Here is a 20,892-nt window from a genome sequence, read left to right on the forward strand (position 1 = left end):
TGGGTTTGGGGCATCCCATCAATTAGTGAAGGGCTGCCTGGGTCTGGGAGAAGCCATGAGTGCACAGCATATATGGTAGTTGTTTTAATAAACTTTATTTGATTTGATCCCATTTGCTCCTGTATGAATAAAGAGCCCAGCAGTAAACCACGTTAATGGGAGTGACTCCATTGTGTTTTGATAGTGAGAGTGAACTGAAATACAAAATGAGAGGAAGGGATGAAGTTTTTCTGGTGGATGGGGGTTGAACAAAAAGACTAGTTGTATTATTCTACACAGACCACAGTCCTGTACTAATACAGTGAACACTTCTACCCACACAAGGAGTGCCACTAGAGAGAAGAGGTAGCCAGCTCTCTGAGAATCAGAGAGAGCTTAGCTTTTTCCCTGCGTACCTTCTAGTGTTGGATGGATTGCACAACCTCAAAGGTGGCCTGGGATCCAGTGATGATGGGATTGTCAGTTAATGGTCCTTCCTCCTGAACAGGAGCAATAGTTCCTCCAAGTGGTTAAATGCACTGTTTCTAATATATACATACATATCCTGAACTTTGTTCTAGGCTAATTCAAATTTGGGAAATTGTTTTTAACAACCAACAGATTTTTCCTAAAGTCCCAAAACTTCCACTAGTCTTTTTCCACTGGTCTAAACAAGCTTTCAAAAGCCTGCAGCTTTGTGAACAGAAATAGCATCTTAACACAAAACAAACAAACAAACAAACAAAAAAGACAACAGCAACAGGAGAGATGAAGATAAGAAATATAATACTTACTCTTAATGACAGGAATACGGTGCTAGCACTCACTGCAAATGAAAGAATAGCAACCGCAGTGCAGACAATGAGATCTGATTTTAGGATCTCCTTCTGTAAAGAGAAGTTATATGTAAGTCTTCCTCTCACTATGCTCTAGGAGTACAAGCAAGTCCAAAGAGAGGCTATAGGTATTCTGTCAACTCACCTGAAATGTGCTCCAAAGAACACAAACTGGGATGCAATAGAACATGCAGCATTCCATGAGTTAGAAGCAATGGGAGAACCAAGGTTGGGTGGTTGGAGAGGCAAAGCTCATATATACCTGGTGGCATATCCCAAACCCTACCAAAGAGCAAATTTTGCTGAATGTGCAAAAAGCATAATGTTCCAGCTCCATGAGAAATGGGTTGGGACAGTGTATTGATCCTTGAAAAGACCATGGAGTCCTTGGTTAAAGTGGTTCCCTCTATACCACAGGGAGGCAAATGGCATATCCAATATTGGGAATAGCTGGTGGCACAGTAGATAGAAGGTTAAGCCTGGAGTCAGAAAAACCTGTGTTCAAATACAGCCTTAGACTCTTACTAGCTGTGTGACCTTGGGCAAGTCACTTAATCCCTGTTTGCCTCAGTTTCCTCAATTGTAAAAGGGATAATAATAGCACCAACCTTCCAGGGTTGTTGTAAGGATCAAATGAGATATTATTTTGAAAAGTGTTTAACACAGTGCCCAGCATGTAGTAGGCCCTGGATAAATTCTTATTCCTTCCTCCCCTCCCCTCCATGTCTTCTTGTTTTCATAAGCACAGATAAAAAGAAGGGCAGAACAACCAGTCAGCAATCTCCCAATCTTTGATTTTACTATGAAGCAGTATGGATTTAAAAATCTCCAACAGGACAGAGTGAAAATTATCTTGTAAGAAGAATACATTTTATCTTCAGGAAGATGGAATGCTTGTCTAGCACATAAAATATAAAGTGTTGTGGGAAAGGTTAGCAAGAGGAAATGGGTGCCTATGAACAGTGTCAGGCTGACAGCAAAATAGGAGAAAACATGATTGTTTAATGAATTGAATTACAGAAATTTAGAGCTGGAAGGGACCTTGGAGAACAATCACCTAGTCAAGGTCCCTCATTTTACAGACAGAGATTAGCTGTGCTACCCAATTACTCCAACTTGTTAGGAGACCACATTACTCAAGAGTTTCTCGAGGGTAATTATTTATAACTGAGTTTAAACAGGAATCTGAAAATTCAAAAAACCAAAAGCAAATTCACTCCTCCCTTCTAGTTGGGAAAAGGAACTGTGCCATTTAAATGATTGTTTTTGGATATGGCCTGCCTCGCAGAATGAATAGAAAAGTATACCTTGGATTTTTTCTTTTGTTTTTAATTATCCTTTGGAGCTCCATACAAGCCACATTGCTAGTTATCTGGCTATTTGTACTAAAGGCCAAACTAAAAGGAAGGAAGTAGGAAGCAAAGCTTGATTAATGCCCTCAGGCCTCTGTTTAATGTAGTAATCAACCATAGGTTTGCCTATAGGAATTAATTATAAAGCAAGGAAGTGCCATTCTCAAAGCTGAATGCTCAATTATCTACCCCAGCTGCTTTGAAATTCAATTGTCAATAGCTGACAATCCCTTCCATGGTTATTGGATGGAGGGGAAATCATATAACCACACACTAAAGATGCCATGTTTATTTTCTGTAATGCTAATCTGAAATTAGCATAGAGAAGAACAGATTGGGTTTTAATATTCATCCTATTCAATGTGGCTCTCAGAGACTGTTAACAGTCATTTGCTTGTAGTAATGACCAATTTTCCTAAGTCTCCCATTTCACACCAAATGCCTTATTGAAGGCTAGCCTTAATCAAAGCACAGTCCTACAGCCACAGTCTCTGTGATGAGGGATAATGGTGATTTCTTCCCTTCTATTCCTCATTGACACATCAATTAAAAAAAAACAACACAAAACTAGAGAATCTGAGCCCTGTTACCACACTTATTAGAGAGTAAGAACATAAGTCCTCTCCCACCCTCAGTAACTTAACTAAAAATCAGGGATCATCTTAAATGTAGGCATGATCACTAACAGTGATTTTTGTTGTTGTGTTAGTCACGTCCAACTCTTTGTGACCCCATTTGGTTTTTTTTGTTTGTTTTTGTTTTTTGATTTTTTTTTTTGGCAAAGATTCTGGAGTAGTTTGCCACTTCCTTCTCCTGCTCACTTTACAGATGAAGAAACTGAGGCAAACAGGATTAAGTGAAGTGCTCAGGGACACACAGCTAGTAAGTGTCTGAGAGTGGATTTGAACTCAGGAAGATGAGTCTTCCTGACTCCAGGCTTGGCCCTCTATCCACTTTGCCACCTGGTTGCTCACCTAACACTGTAGGCTATTGTTATTAGAACATTTTGGGAAAAGGTCATCTAAAAATTTGGTTTACCTTCTTTTTAGGTCAATAAAAGTGTGTGTGTGTGTGTGTGTGTGTGTGTGTGCGCGCGTGTGTGTGCAAATATCCTCAGGTATGCTTTAGGAAATCTCAAACTCCAACTCTTCAAAAGGTGCTGTAACTAAAAAGAGAGAAGCTGAATCTGATTTAAAAAAATATAATGGGAGTTGAATTATGTTTCCTAATAGTTTAGTGTCCAATTATTAGGAGTCATTTCAAACACAATATCTAATCTTCTAAAAATAGTATCTCTGAATACTATATAAGAAAACATTTCTAAAGTATATAATTCAAATAGGGCAACACAATAATCAAACACATTGAATCAAATATATGATGCAATACCACTAACTTACACATAAAATTAATGCTTGTCTCTTTATCAGTCTTATTTTTTGCAACAAGAAGTCAAGTGATAATAACAATAATACTAGTAATGGTACTAAAAGCAGCTAGCATTAAATGGCACTTTAAGCTCTTCAAAGGACTTTACCTATATCATCTCCTTAGGGTCATGGGATGTGGAAACGGTGTGTTTGTGTCGATTTTTGAGGCTTAGGGCTTTATAGTCTCAGAATACTATTCCTTAGCTCATTGTGCTGTTTTCCTCTCCTCTTTTCTCTTCCTTGATTCACTTGATCCTGCTCTTTCCCTCCTTTGCAGCTGCCAATAACCCTGAGACTTCTATAGCTGGCCTGTGCTGATCAGAAAAGGACTACGGCAGTGAGAGGGAAGTCTGGGAAACACAGGGAAGCTTAAGGAACCCATCAGGTAATATGCTGACTAAGGTGAATTAATTGTTGTATTGCCTGCCTACCTTAAGTACCATAAGTGGGTGTGATTGGCAGAGTGCCAACAATGTGAATTGCTGTGAGTTGATGCTATGTCTTCTAAGGTAGTCTACAATTTGTGAACAGGTTGTGTTCCAAAGGCTTGTTTATAAATTGGTTGTTTGGAACCTAGAATGTGTTTTACGGTAGAACTGAGATTTGTACATGGTGGTTAGGATCCTAACACAGCCTATAAAAGTCAACTTAACCCATAATGTCTCCCTGAAACACAGGATTATATTAACAGAGCCATAGAATTTAACTACCATGTTTCCATAGGAAACATGTTTTGAGTTTCAACTTGGGATTCCAGGAATATATATCCTCCTTGCCAGACCTGCTAAGTAACATGAAAAAGGACTCCTCTGGCTCAAACTCATTGGTGACCTGGGGCAGGGCCTGGGTTAGACATTGGGTTGGGAGCTATGGAAAGGGATGCTGTGACGGTGGGGTTTGATGTCATTCATCCATAATATTGCATAAAGACAATGGACTCACCACTGAGTCTCTCATCTTCTTGGGAAGTGGGTCTGATGGCACCTCTTCCAAATTTGGGTGTAAGAAGTGAGGAAATAATTTACATTGAACCAAGGACCTGAAAGGGGATAAACACAAATTTTACCTTAAAAAATATGTTCTTCTGACAGTGTTTTAGGTAAGGAAATCATGTACTTAGTTATATAGGTAAATGGAGGTGCTCCCCATTTGATTCCTAAACATAGGGCATTTAAGCAATTGAGACACACAAACATGATTTTTGTTTTCTCTTTTCTCTTAATAGTTATACTGATTATACATAAAGAAATGCATACTCCCCTTAATCCCAAATACAATACCCCTCATCTTTTTATGTATACCACCCATCTCTTAGAAACTCAAAATATCGTACCAAAATGAATTCAGTTATCCCACACAACATGGACATGAGGAAGGGGAAGATCTGATATAACTTTCCAAGATAACAAAAGAGAAGAATTGACTTTTATGTAAGACCCCAAAGTGTCTTAATTAAGAACTAGAAATATGGGTTGATCCCTCTCAAACCCTGAGGGAAATAGTGGTCAACCATTGTCTAGGGTTTAGACCACCACTTGGGAGTTAGGGAAGCAGCTCTGAGGGGATGCTATATTTGTATACCCAGGTTCTAGCACAACACTTCCTCTCCCCTCAGATCCCATGTAGTAGTCATATGGTAAAGGTTTACTGAATAGAATTGAATTCCGCTGAATTAAGGAAATCACCAGTAAGACAAAAGAGTAGGGGCAGCCAGGTAGCGCAGTGGATAGAGCACCAGCCCTGAAGTCAGGAGGACCTGAGTTCAAATCTGATCTCAGACCAAACACTTGACACTTACTAGCTGTATGAACCTGGGCAAGTCACTTAACTCCAATTGCCTAAAATAAAAAACAAAAACGAAAGAGTACTTTCATCTTTTGTCCTACTCAGTGTACAATATCACTCCTGAGAATCTTAGCATGGGTACCACAGCCTTTTTTTTGGTGACATCCACAAAGTTGTTATTTTTTACTTTGTGATACTAGAATGTCAGCTAATTTGAAAGGATAAGCAAGCAAAACGCTGTTCTGCTTCTACACTTGACCTTCTCTCTGCCCCTTTCTCCTATGTCTTTCATCTTGTTGGTCTCAACGTTACAGAATAATTATAGTCTCTCTGATGTCCACAGTAGCAACTGTTTGTATCAGTCCAAGTGTTTCTATACCTTTGGGAAAATTATGCAGGTTGGTATTATGGACATTTGAGGTACAGTTTTGTGTAGAAAAATAAGATATTTCAGTCTAAAATAACACATGGAGCAAACAGTTTACATTGTCAAAAGATGTGATTAAGGGGAAGGGAGATTAGGAAGTGCATATGAAATTGGCAAAGGTCAGTGTTAAAAGGTGTAAAACACTTGGGCCTAATTTGTATCACTGATTCCAGGAGAATCATGTATCCTTTGGAGAATAATGAGCAGAAATGCTTCCTTCCATCTTGAGCATATTCTCTACCATGTTAAAAATTAGTTTTTTTTTCTAAATAGGTTAAAGTCTCAACTTCCATATCCAGAATTAGATTCTTCTAATATTTCTGTGTACAGGTTTGCTCTCCAGGGAAAAACTCAACTTAAGTGAAGAGATTGTGGACTCCTTGCTTGCTTCACTGAAGGGAAGGCAAACTGGCATCGCAAACCACATATCATCCCAGCCCTGCAGAAGTGCATCTGTCTACTCCGCTGTGTTATTTACTTTAACGAAATAAAATCTGAGGCAAAGTTGGATCTTGACCATTAATTTCAGGTAGTTCACAGTGTTTGATGGTTCCTCCCCCCAAGTAAGTTGTTAATTTCATGGGAAGATGGATCAGATCGCAGTGAATGTTGAGAACAGTCTCCACACTTCAACGAAACTAAGAACCTGCAGAAATCTTGTCTAACATGTGAGTCTGTGGAAAAATAAAGGAATAGCAAGCACAAGGTGAAGAATCAGTCATGGTACTTACATTAAAACAGATGGATCGCTGCTTTGTCTGCTAAGGTGATAGGAAACTGCAACCAAAAGACCACAGAAGGCAGAGAACAGGGCTGGAATGTGTTGTGTACTCCAAGGTTCCTAAAGGAAAGAACATTAAAAAATTATATGTAAGGGATGAAGTAGATAGAGATTCATTGGGACCAAAGGCCACTTCCTAAAAAGTCATTGATTCATTCATTCACTAAATGACCTTAGCTCAATTCTTTTGATCTTTCAGTAGTTCCCTTGCCACTAAAGCCTCTATTGTCTACTTATCATTCTGCTTTCTATACTATGGGTGACATCCAGTTTACTGATGTCCTTCCCTGAAATGTGGTATGCAGATTGCATGTGATGCTTCAAATGTGGACTTATCATGGCATGGTACAACAAGATTATTACCTCCCTTATTCTTGATATTTTATCTTCTTGAGGGTGGAGACCTTCACTGTTGTCTTTGCATGCCTAGCACCTAGGACAGTGCCTAGCAAAAATGCTCTTAATAAGTGCTCACTGAAGTCTTAGATCTCATTAGCTTTTTTGGTTCCCATGTCACCCTGTTGTTTCTATTTTTTAATTATATAAACTCCCAGTCCTTTTTCACACAAACCATCACCTGCCAAATTTAAATTCCCTCCATTTTTCACTTGTGCAGTTAATTTTCTGAACTCAATGATAAGACTTTGTATTTTTTCTATTGAATTTAATTTTTCTATATTTGAGCTTTGTTCTAACCTGCTGAGATCTCTTTGTATTTTTATTTTGTAATTCAACAGGTTACCTGTCCCTCCTAGTTCTGTGTCATCTACATATGTGATAAGCATTGAATCTATGCCTTCATCCAAATCATCAATAAAAATGCTGAAAAGCACAAATCCAAGGACAGATTCCTAGGGGAATCCGCTAGTGATCACTCCCCAAGATGATAATGATACACTTATCACTACCTCCCTGAGTCTAATATTCAAATAGCTTTGAATCCACCTGAATCTAGGTCACATCTCTTTATCTTATCCTCTAAGACATTATGAGACACTTTGCTAAATACCCTTTCTGAAATCCAGGAATAATATGTCTATTATTTCACCAGTCTAAGAAAAATAAAGAATAAGATTAGCCTGGCATGGTCTGTGCTTGATGAGGCCCTATAATGTTTTCCTTTCTAAATGCTCAAAATTGTGGCCTTGAAGATAGTACAGTTAAATGGATCTGGCATTGTTTGAATGACCAGACCCAAAGAGTACCCATTAATGTGTCAATGGAGGGAATTCTATAGCACGCTCTCCCAGAGACTTGTCATTGGCTGTATGCCATTTGATATGTATATTAATGACACAGAAGGATGGATAGAGGGCATGCCTATCAAATTTTCAGATGATATAAAATTAGAGGGAATAGTTAATACTTATCAAGGCAGAGCCAAAATTCAAAGAGATTTCAAGAGGCTAAAATTAAAGGAAACATGGTATGGTAGATAAAGAACTAGACTTAGAAAAAGAAACATCAAGGTTCAAATCCTGCTTTGGACATTTAGTAGTCATGTGATTCAAGGCAAGTCACTTGACCTCTCAGTGCCTCATTTTTCTCCTCTGTAAAATAAGGATTTAGGTTCAATGGCCTCCTAATTGCCTTTTTACTTCTAACTCTATAAGCCTATGATCTCATAAAATGAGATTGAATGGGGATGGGTATAAAGTCCTACAGTTGGGTTCGATAAATGCACAAATGAAGAATGTGGGAAGCATGACTAGATAATACTTTCATGAGAAAGTTCTGCTGTGCAGAGGGTTAGCAGTCTGAAAACTCAAAATAAGTCAATAGTATAACTTAGGAGCCCCCCAAACTAACACAAACTTAAGCTGCCAAAGTAAGTAATACATTTAAGACTGGGGAAGGGATAGTTCCACTGAATTTTGCCTTATTCAGACTAAATCTGGAGTCCTGTGTTCAGGTCTGGGTGGCATATTTTAGGAAGGACATTGCAAAATTGGAGCATGGGTGTCAGAGGATGGGTATCCGTACAATAAGACCTTCAAGATTATGCCATGTAAGGAATTGTTAAAGGAATAGGGAGAGTTAGCTTGGAGAAGAGAACATTAGGGGAGAAACTATATGTCTTCCAATGTTTGCAGGTCTGTCATGTGAGGGAGGAATTAGTTTTGTTCTGTTTGGCCTTAGGATGCAGAACTAGGACCCAAAGGTAGAAATAATTTCAGCTTGATTTAAGGGAAAACTTTCTCGTATTAGATATCTTGAAGCAAAGCTTGGAGGACCACTGGTCAGTTACGCTGTAGACAGAATTCCTGTTCAGGAATGAGTTGGGTCTGTGGATTAGAGCACTAGGCCTGAAGTCAGGAAGACTCAACTTCCTGAATTCAAATCTGGCCTCAGACACTTACTAGCTATGTGACCCTGGGCAAGTCACTTAACCCTGTTGCCTCAGTTTCATCAATTGTAAAATGAGCTGGAGAAGGAAGGGCATGTCAGTATCTTTATCATGAAAAACCCAAATTGGGTCACAAAGAGTCAGAGATGTCTGAAACAACTGAACAATAACAACAGGCAGTGGGTCTGGACGACCTCTGAGGCCTCTTCCATCTCTATGACTGTGCATGAAGGAGACAAAAATGGCAGGCCTCATTTTCGGAAAGGGAAGTTATATGCTCCTAGAGAAACAGAAACTGCATTCCTCAACCCAAATATATTCATCACAGAATGCTATCTTTTGACAAGATGATAGATTACCAGATCAAGTCTCTAAATTCCAGGCTTATCCTTTTCCTTCCTCCTACACTTGGATCTATGTAAAAGAGAATCTTAGCCAAGAAAATTAGGGAGAGAATGAAATATTGGTATTGAAAGCAAATGAAGATTGGATAGTACAACATGATTAAAATAGGAGTAACACTGTGAGATTAAAAAATAATATGGCTTAAGTGGGCTCTTCTCACCCTCAGATAATACAATCCAAAAACATATATGTTATTTTGAAATATGATGTGTCAATCTTTTCTATCCTTATGCTGTCACTTCATTTCCTTTTCTTTGTGTCTCATGTATTCTTCCTTCAGTTCTTCATTTGTCAACTAGATTGAAAGCTCCCTGAGGGCAAGTACTTGTCAAATATTTCTTTCATATCTCTACCCCAAACAAAGCCTAGTACAGAGCTATACATGTGATGATGCTAAATAAATTCTTGAATATGAAAATTTGCTTCTTTTATATCTTAATGATTTTTGCTTCTCTGACATCCTTTTCTGGTTCCCTTCTCTGTCAGGTAAATTATATCCCCCTTTCCTTACTTTCGTACTTTGCTCTTACAAAATGAAAAGAAAAAAAAAACACTACTTGAGAAAAACCTTTAAGACATTTCCCCCCCCTTAACTGTGTAAGATTTCACATTCATTCTACTATATCTTGCTTTGTTAAAAAGTGCTTTCTTTATATAGTTTTGTTCTGTGCCACTTTCGAAATCAGAAACTCTCAAAGGCAATGCTTGCCTTTTCTTTAAAATGTGCCCCAGATGCAGTGTATGCATGTGTGCCCTTTAGACATTCAACATCTACTCTTTAGTTGACATTATAATTTGAGAATATTGGATTGTTTGGTTCTTTCACATGGCCTCAAATTATTCCCTTCAAAAACATTTCATTTACTTGAATATTGATCCATAAACAGAGATTCTTCATCTAGTGATCAATGCAAAGTCAGTCACATGGGACCCCAAATTAAACAATTAAAGACAGCCATTCAAATGTCAATTTGATTAAATATGATTTCATCTTCATCTTGTTAGGCAAAACAAGTGAAATGATGAGAATTCAAAGTTTCTTAAGACAAATCACAGCAAAGAATTTAAAAAGTAAATATTTTCCACTTTGGTTAAAGAATTCAAAATCTCTTGAAAATATGAGGCATGGAAGAATTAAGTTGAGAAATGTCTTATGTAAGTTAATATTTATGTCATGTTGTGGTTTACAAAGTGCTTTTTCCACACCACTCTTATGATATAGATAGCAGTACAAGAATGACAGTTATGCCCATTTTCCAGATGAAGAAAGATGATGAAAGACTTGACCGTGATTACCTCAGTTAGTGAATACTGGAGCTAAAGATCTAAAAGTAGGTCTCTTAATGTAGTGGAATCATTATTGCATTTAATGTCAGAGGAACAAGGTTTGAATTCAGGCTCTGTTTCTTACTACTTTTGGTGAGTTTCTTAACACCATCTGATGCTCAATTTTCTTATCTATAAGTTGGCCTTTAAGGTTGAGATGACCTTCAAGGTAGTTTCAAGCTCTAAATAAAAGACCTTATCACTCCCAGGCCAGCACTTTCTATGATATCAGGATATCTCTCTAATAAATTTGGACACAGTTTTCATTGTAATAGCAAAGATATACATATCAGATGATCTGTACATAAAACTAGTAAAATACATGCTTTTTAAAATGTATTTAGATGGGCAGGGCAGGTAAGTGGCACAGTGGATAGAGTGCCAAGTCTAGAATCAAGAAGAAAGAGCCTAGTTTTGACTCTCCACTCTCTAATATTCCATGCTGCCTTTCATGAATTATCATAGGATGTCAGTAATTATATAAAAGAGTTCATTAACTAAACATTGGTACAACAGCTCTTCTGTAGAATAGGTACATAAATGGGGCAGCTAGGTTACGTTGTGGATAGAGCACTGGGCTTGGAATCAGAAAGACTCATCTTCCTGAGTTCAAATCCAGTCTCAGTCACTTGCTAGCTGTGTGACCCTGGACAAGTCACTTAACCCTGTTTGCCTCAGTTCCTCATCTGCAAAATGATCCAAGAAAATGGCAAACCACTTCAGTATCTTTGCCAGGAAAACCTCAAATGGGATCACAGAGAGTCAGACATAACAAAGCAATTGAACAACAATGACAAAGAGCGCATAATACATCCTTTTGGAATATTTTATTACTATGCCAAACTATACACAATTTAAGCTTATACTTCTCATTAGATGGCAATTATCATTTATTATTAGTCCTCAAATTCCTTCTGGTGTATGTCCTGTATCACACTCGACTAAATCATTGTACTCACTTCTTCACACATGTGATTTCTTTTATGCGTAATCAATAGCTTAAGGTTAAATTATTATAGACGAAAGATAGTGTGTCCACAGGAGCAAGAGAGAAGTAATGAATACATTTTTCAATACAATGGAGGCAAAGTAAATGCCAGAATGGCATATTTCTTTCCCTGAGAAGTGTAAGTGTTGTGTAGCAGGTCTGGACACCACATTTTAGGTCTTGCTTTGCATGCTTTTCAGCCTGGACTCTTATCTCCATATGGATCATTCCCTTAGGAATAGAAGGGTTTTTTTTTTCCCCCTGAGCTCTGACAGAAAGCAAAGTGGCAGGCCACCCAGATGGTACTAGGTTCTTAACTGGAAATTTGCCCTGGGGATCCAATCCCTTGACTCGATCTACATAATGTAAGAGGCAAATTTTCAAGTCAAATGATTCTGGAATGATGAGACTACTTAGAAATCATCATGAATTCCTACTCCATTCATGAAGTGGTGAGACTTTAGACTCTTCTATCTTTAAGTGGAAGCAAAGGGATATTACAACTAGAAGATAATTTAAAGGTCCTGTAGTCTAATCCTCTGCTTTTAAAGATGAGGAAACTGAGGCTCACCCAGGTAGAATGATGTGCATGAGGTGTATAACAGAACCAGTGTTTTCCTTGATTTCCACAACTACCCTGATTTTTCCCTCTAATTCATCCTGATTAGTTCCAGCATCTCCATGCAACTTCCTGGTCTGGGGGCATAACAGGTCCCAACTATGTGTACCCAGGGCCTCTCTGTCTCAGTAAGTGCCTGAGACTACAGAAGTCACCATACCCTGATGTTTGACTGATCAAATGCATTCCTAGTTGACGAAGAGAAGGGCTATGTCCAGAAAAATCTAAGTGACACTGTATCTTCATTTTATATCTTTGCTGTGTTAGGGCAAAGTAAACCTCCTCCTTTGTTCCATGACTCACGAGTGCCCCACTTCTTCCCAACACGGAACCCGAACTAAAAGGGAACCGGGGTTAGAGGCGTGCCAGCAACAAAGCCACATAGATAGTAATTGGCGAAGCTAGAACTCAAAGCACTATACCTCCCTGGGAGCACTAATGGCCTTCTCACACCGTTCTCTGATTCTAGAAGGATCCTGGTCAGTCTCTTTTGAAGGAATTTCATCACAGCACGATGAATTACAAACTCTTAGAGTTACAGTATGGCTTTATGCCAAGATTCTTGACCTGAGGTCTGTTTAAAAATTTTTTGACTTGATTTTTAATATTTAATTGGTTTCCTTTGTAACCCTATTTATTTTATGCATTTAAAAACTTTTTTGACTTGATTTTTAATATTTAATTGGTTTCCTTTGTAACCCTACTTATTTTATGCATTTAAAAACAGTATTCTGAGAACAGACCCATAAATTTCACCAAAAAAGGGGTTCATGACACAAAAAAGGAGTTAAGAACCCCTGCAGTAAAGTGTGGTCTGCTGATGTGTGACTTCAGACCTTCTTCTATTCACAGAGGAACAGGATGACAAAGAGGACGGGAAGAAATGGAAGGAGCATTCTGTTTCATGGATGCAGCAAATGTTTTCTGGCAAGGCATCTCATCTCATTTAGGGAGTTCTTGAATCAAAAGAACCCTTAAGGAGCAAGGAAACAGAAAGATAGCCGATAGCTAGGTAATAGTTACACTGAAAGAACTAGTATGAAATATCAATAGTTTCATCATTGTAAAAAACAAAATGTACTGGACTTCAAAGTAGTATAGACTTATTCTTTATGAATGAGCAGTTGGATGTCATCATGAAAAAAGATATGAATGAGAAATGGGTAAAGTCTATGAGGACTGAATAAAAGCAGAATTTCTTTTTCAACCTGTATACTGACGAAAAATTGACACATACTTGCAAACTTGCCAAAAGTCATGCTTCTCCTAATGGCCATTATATGTTGGGTTAAAATAGTTGAGGCATGCATTTTTCTTCCTCTGATCTTTTTATAAAATGTCTCTCATGTCCCTCTTCCTTTCCATTTTCCACCTCAATTTCTTTAGGCCTTTTAAATTCAGCAACATTGTTATATAATCATGTTTTGAAGACTTGCTTTTGTGTTTTAATCACCATTGCTATCATTATCATAAAAATAAAAGAACACTTTTTTTCCCTTTTCTAGACCTTCTGTGGTATACAAACTCACTACCAATATAGGTTGGTCAGAATCTTCTAACCTGACTTTTGAATAGTTAAGAGACTTGTCCAGGGTAACACAGCAAATAATGTTAGCTATTCTCTAGCTCCACTGGTCACAGAAGAAGAAATGGATTTAAGCTTCAGCATGTGAAATTTTAATTAGATACATGGAGGACTTTCTTAACATCCTGAAACTGCTAGTAGTTAAATAATGAAGTGGATGAGCCAGGAAAGCAGAATTTCTTTTACTAAACGTCTTTACAAATAGGGCACATGTCAGCCTTGGGTAGCTTAAATGTAACTTGGCTGGGAGCAGAGGCCCTTAGTAGTCCCTTCTTGCCCTGTAACTAACTACACTGGACATAAATATGTCACTACTTGATAGTTCTGAAAATCTTAAAACTGAAACTAAAACTGCTATTATCTTGGTTGTTGTTTAGTCATTTTTCAGTTGTGTCTGACTCTCTGTGATCCCATTTGGGGTTTTCTTGGCAAAAGTACTGGAGTGGTTTGCCATTTCCTACTCCAACTCATTTTGCAGATGAGGAAACTGAGGCAAATAGGGTGAAGTGACTTGCCCAGGATCAAACAGCTAGTAACTGTCTGAGGCTGTATTTGAATTCAGGAAGATGAGTCTTCCTGATTCCAAACCCAGTACTTTATCCACTGCACCACCCAGTTGTCCCATTATCTTAGTACAACTACTTAATACTTAAAAACATATATATGTGTGTATATATGTATATGTGTATGCATGTGTATGTATATATGTGTGTATATACACACAAATGTATATGTGTGTGTATATACACACAAATGTATATGTGTATATATGTATGTATATATGTGTATATGTTTATGTGTATGTGTGTGTGTGTGTGTGTGTGTGTGTGTATGAAAGCCAAATCATAAATATTCTTTTTCCTGGATCTCTGATTTCACTGTATTTCACCCTGACCCAAGCCAACCATGCCCAGGTCAATTTCATACCATGTCACAACACTTTCCTCCCTACCCCTCCCTGCTCTAACTTGGCCTCTTGCTTTCTAACTTTAGCTCTGACAACATCAATCAAATCAATAGTACTATTTCTGGAAAAGAGTTGGTAATTTATTGTCCTGTAACTGTATTCATCATCCCTTTGACTTCCCTGATGAAAACACTCCTCATAGTCCACCACTCCCCTTTACGTGTTATCTTTTTTCTTTTTTTAATCTTTTTTTCTTTTAGACTTAAATATCAAAACTTAAATACACAATTAAAAAAAGAAACATTACAAACCTAAATACAAAAATAAGAAAAGAAAAAAGAACATGTCATGTGCACAGCAGAATGTAAGAGAAGATTCAAAATACATAGCAATAAGCTTCCATTTCAAGAAAGCCTATATAATAAATACTACACATGGTGTTGAGACCTGTACATGTTATCTTCTGCTATTAGAATGTCAGCTCCTTGAAGGTAGAGATTGTCTTGTTTGCTATATCCCCCCAGCAAATGACATAGTTCTTGGAATGTAGTAAGTACTTAAATAAATGCCTTTTTTATTCATTCCTCCTCGATAGTTATACTTTTCTGTTCTATGGAACTCAACCCTTAATAATTAAAAAATCAGTTTTGTGCCCTTATGTATCCCAGTTACAATCTGCAGTTTAATGCTTGTTTCAAGCTCATGCTCTGGGAATGAGGTCATGCTCATACCAAAGTTGACAAATAGACAAATAGACAGGAAGCAGACATTTCTAAAAGGATTGATAACAAGCCCCAGAGAGTACATTTGTTAAGTCGGAGAGCTGGTACACACACAAAAATGCATTTGGGGATATTTGGGTTTCTTGTGTTTTTTTTTTGTTTTGTTTTGTTTTGTTTTTTTTTTCATTTGGGGGAGAGGAAGTATTGCATTTGAGGACTGAGACCATGACTGACCTGAAACTGGGTTCTTGAAGAAAATTATAAAAAGCATACAGTCTATAGCATAAAAGGCCTTAACTCAGAAAATGTTTTGTTTCAAAGTTCAAGACTGTACAAAGAGAAGCAAAATGGACATGCTGACTCAAACAACCCCAGCTGACATCACTAGAGGAATTCTTTCTGATAGATTTTTTTTCTGTGCATTTATGACTAATGATAAACTTTTCCTACCTTAATAATTTAACCAAGTATTTGCACAGATTGCCTCCCTTCTATCTCCACCTTGCTAAATACATTATAGCATGAAATATACATACATTATATATACATATATGCATATCTAAATAGATATATATTTTCCTATGTATAAATACACATACATATGTGTGAATATTGGGCATCTAGGAGATAGAGTGGCTAGAACTTTCTGGAGTCAGGAAGATCTGAGTTCATTTCCAACCTTACTAAATGTGTGACCGTGGGAAAGTCACTTAACCCTGTTTGCCTCAGTTTCCTCATCTGTCAAATGAACTGGAAAAGGGAATGGCAAACGAATCCAGTATCTTTGCCAGGAAAACCTCAAATGGTATCATGAAGAGTCAGACATGATTGAAATGACTGAACAATATATGTGTGCATAGATATATGTGTGTATGTGTGTATGTATACACATTTACATATATATTTATGTGTCTTCTCTGACTCCCAAATAAAGAAATAAAATTATATACATACACATTTAAATTTAAGAGCTATAATGATAGTTGTTTTTTAAATATAAGTATAAAAAACTCACATATAAGAAAATATTTGAGAGGGAGATGTGGTTTTAAACAATTTATCATCCACTAATAATGAAGTCTATAATATTTGACAGTTCTGTTCAAAATTAACATCCCTAATTGCTCTGCAATGGGTCTCGAGAGCCTCTGAATTGGGAATGATATGAATTGATGAGTGTTGGCTCCAGAAAACTCCCATAGGCGTTGAAATGTTTTTATGTAGTAGAAATAAAACTCTTATAGTCCTAGAATTTTACAGTAAGTTTCATATGCATCTGTAAATTATGTTGGTTTAATGTATAGATAGTACAGTTTTGTTTAAAAACACTTTGAGAAAAGAACCTTATCTTTGAAGGGAGTGTAGTTTTCCATATTGTTTCCTGAGAAATTATACATATGTATTTGTTGAAATTTACTGTCCAAACAAATTCAAATTTTAATTATTTAATAAAACCAGGAGGCCAAATTTTCATTTTACTCTGTATCTCACACCAGTTTTAAATGGCTTCTTTAAAAATGAAAGAAAAGGAAAGAAAAAGGATATCCTTTCTCCAGATAACTAAAAGTACATTTTTGAGTTTCATATCTTCACATTTACTACAACTTGGAAGACCTACCCCAGGAATAAATTTGTTTGTAAGCTAAAAAGACCATATGAAGAACATTTCCCACAAGGATTCAGTCATATAGGAATCTGGTGTAACTCTACAACTTTGTTGACTCCATAGTTCACACAAATTTCATGTCAACCATACTGGCTTCTGTCAAGTCTCAGCTAAAATGCCATCTTCTTCAGGAAGCTTTCTCAATCCCTCTTTATTCTAGTTCCTTCTCTCTATTGATTATTCCCAATTTAACCTTTGTGTAGCTTGTTTGTATATAATTTATTTACATGTTATTCCCCCCATTAGATTGTGAGTGAGGATGGTTTTTACTTTTCTTTGTATCCCCAGTGCTTAGCACAATGACTGTTACATAGAAGGCACTTCATATATGTTTAGATAGACTTAGCATTTGACCCTATACATGTGTGGGCATTCAAGAGATACTATTCTATGACAACAACAGGGATAACTGACATCTACATCGTTTTTTACATGTGCTCCATCATTTGATCCTCAAAACTAAGTAAATACTTGAGTGATATAAGTACTATTATTTTCTCCACACTACAAATGAGGAAACTGAGGCTCAGAAGTGTTGTGACTTGCATATGATAACACAGCTAATAATTCTAATCTAGATCTTTCTGACTCCAAAACCCAGTGTTCTTCCTACACCTCTCTCTCAGCTATCTTTTTTTCTTTTCCCAGAGGAGGATTTTCCTAATCTTTTCCCCACCCCCTTTTTTGTTTTAATCCTTAATTCCACACAATATCAAAACTCACTTAGTAGATGGGTATGGGTCATGAATAATTGTATATTATAGATTTGTGTTTGTGATTGTGTTTTTTGCAATCTTAGGGAGAGAATACAGAGATGTCTTCTCATTTTAAGAACAGAGAGTTTCCTCATGGTCTTAGACTGAATGTTCCCTTAAAGAAACATGTATGCAAACAACATGGTACAAGTTAATAGGTGATGTGTATGGCAACAGGTGCTCTATGAGACCAAATGAAGGAAACATCACTTCTGGGTAGTGCATTAACATCTTTCTGTCTTCCCCAAGCCTTTTAGAGATGTAGCCATCTTGCTACTAACCACTCAGATTCAGTCATTTTCCATTCTACTACTTCACGTACCCTCTTACTGTCCTCTAACCACCTTCTCCAATTAAGTCAATTACAAAACCTTACCAACACTTTCTCCATAACATCTCAAGGGTTTATACCTTGTTCTCTGTCCTCACTACTAAAGTACTAATCTAAATTTTACTTTATCTAACTATTGCAATTTGTTTTTACAACAATCTGTATGTCGGGGGCAGCTAGGGGGAGCAGCAGATATAGTGCCAGACCTGGAGTCAAGAAGACTCATCTATGTGAGTTCAAATCTGGCCTCAGACACTTAATAGCTGTGTGAACCTGGGTAAGTCACTTAACCTTGTTTGTCTCAGTTCCTCATCTGTAAAATGAGCTGGAGAAGGAAATGGCAAATCACTATGGCATCTTTACTAAGAAAACCCCAGATGGGATCAGGAAGAGTCTCTTTAACCCTGTTTGCCTCAGTTTCCTCATCTGTAAAATAAATTGTAGAAGGAAATGATAAATCATTTCAGTATCTCTACCAAGAAAACCCTGTTTGGACATGAATGAGCTACTGAAGAAGAACAACAAATCTATATGTCTCCTTTGCTTACTCTTAGCTAACCCCATTTACTATTACCACCTAATTCATCTTAAAGCCTGCTGACAAAAAGTCTAGGATTGGCTTTTTCCTCATTTTTAAAATGAGGTGGTTGAACTATCTAAGATCACTTCCAGATCTAAATCTTATGATTCTACTGGACATTTGTCTGTAGCTAATAGGGCTACCCATACTCTACTTCCCAAGGAGACAGAATAAAATTTGAGAGAGTAGTAATGGATTACTGTTCTTGAAAATCCTGCCCAGTAGCCTGATGTCATGAAAATAAGCCCATCTTGCTTGATGATAAAGTCTAATTTTACCAAGCCCTATTCCTAATGGATCCTAAAAGACTCATAAAACACACTTAAAGAGCCCTTTTCCCTAAAGTATCAACATCAATGACTATATGTTTCAAAGTCCTTAACCAATGTTGCTGCCTTCCCAGTCTGTATGATTGAAGGCAAATCACTCACTCATTCCTATTTTTGCTCAGCCATCTTCCACCTAAATATGAGGAACACTCCACCTTTTCCCAACTTTGCAGTTATTTCCCTTTTGTGGCTTTGAAATCATAGCCTCTCTGAAACTATTTGTGGTTAAACAGAGCTTGATCCCCATTAGTATTTTTATGACCATGACACATCATTGTCATCACATGGAGGAAGCATGCTCTAGAACAGACATTGTTAAACTTTTCAAAATCATAGATGCCTTATGCTAAAAAGAAATAAAAGTTTACAAAACCTCATTCAAATGGTATTTTCAAATTATCAATTCATAAACAAGCATTTATTAAATAGCTACTATATGATAGATGTCAAACATGTAAAGACAAAAATGAAGCAGTTCCTGCCCTCAAGGAGTCTATATTCTGTTGGGGAAGAGAATATATACATCTATAAGTATATGTTTAAATATATGCAAAATAAATCTAAGGTAATGTAGTAGAGAGGCAGTAGATAGAAAACCAGGCCCTAAGCCAGGAAAACCTGAATTCAAGGACTGACATATACTGATTGGATAACTGTTGGCAAATCATTTCACCTTTCAGTGTTTTAAACAACTATCTAAGACTATTAGTTGCAGGTAGGTGCAAGATTTCATTGGGGGAGGAAATTTGGTCCCCTGAGAATTCTCAATACTACACAGGTCCAGTCCCTATCTCTAATATTTTTAGGGGGAGAGGCAAAGGAAGGCAGTAGAAACTGGGAGGATGAGGAAAGGCTTCATGTAAAAGCTGATACTTGAGCTGAGCTTCAAAGGAAATGAGAGATTCTAAAACACATTTTAGCCATAAGGAATATCCAGTGCAAAGTTATAGTGATGAGAAATAGTGTCATGTATGAGGAACAACAAGGCAAGTGTGGTGGGATCAAAGGGAAATAATGTATAATATGGCTCAAAAGGTAGTTTAGGGGGAGCCAAAATGGCGGAGTAAAAGCAGTGACTTGCTTGAGCTCTCTCCCAAACCCCTGCAAATACCTATAAAAAAATGGCTCTAAACAAATTCTAAAGCAACAGAACCCACAAAAAGACAGAGTGAAACAAATTTCCAGCCCAAGACAACCTGGATGGTTGATCAAAAAGGTATATCACGCCAGGCGGGGAGAGGAGCGCAGTACGGCGTGGGCGCACAGGCCGCAGCAAACCTGGAGCAGACCTCAGAGGACTGAATCACAGACAGTTGTGACTGTTTCCAGACCTCACAACCCACGAATGCCAAAGACAACTTAGAAGGTCAGTGGGAAAGGTCTGTTTCTGTGGTAAGAGAGAAGCTAGGTCTCAGCTCCAGTTCCCAAGCGTGGGCCCGGGGTGGTGGCTGCCTCCTGAGTTTCTGGCCCACAGACTGAGGGGGAATCAGGTTGATGATCAGAGGGGGATTGCAGGGATCTCTTTGCCAGTGCTGAGGCAGGAATCTCTTGTTTTGCCCGTGCTTGGATCTGGTTCACAGTTCTGAGGGGTGGTCCTGGGGCTAGGAGGAGCAGCACTGGCATGGTGGAGCTTGTAGTGGCGGTGGAGAGGAAATCCTCCTCACAGTTCCAAGACAGAAAAGAGAGCTTGTGGTCACTCATAGACCAGAGCACAGGCCTAGAAAGGAGTAAACACCTTGCCC

The 20,892-nt window shown here is 37.7% G+C and overlaps 1 protein-coding gene across 1 annotated transcript in view; it reads right to left on the bottom strand.

Annotated features, from left to right (window-relative positions):
* LOC114049455 (pecanex-like protein 2) overlaps nucleotides 1-20,892 on the bottom strand; it is a 369,169-nt gene that overhangs the window by 205,594 nt on the left and 142,683 nt on the right. Inside the window, exons 16-18 of the mRNA XM_027870706.1 lie at nucleotides 6,541-6,650; nucleotides 4,540-4,636; nucleotides 774-866 (exon numbers count right to left, since the gene is read on the bottom strand). Of these exons, the coding sequence (XP_027726507.1) occupies nucleotides 774-866; nucleotides 4,540-4,636; nucleotides 6,541-6,650 (300 nt within the window). The remainder of the gene's footprint in view (nucleotides 1-773; nucleotides 867-4,539; nucleotides 4,637-6,540; nucleotides 6,651-20,892) is intronic.

Source organism: Vombatus ursinus, unplaced genomic scaffold (assembly GCF_900497805.2).
Source record: "Vombatus ursinus unplaced genomic scaffold, bare-nosed wombat genome assembly UNPS02014798.1, whole genome shotgun sequence".
Taxonomy (NCBI): domain Eukaryota; kingdom Metazoa; phylum Chordata; class Mammalia; order Diprotodontia; family Vombatidae; genus Vombatus; species Vombatus ursinus.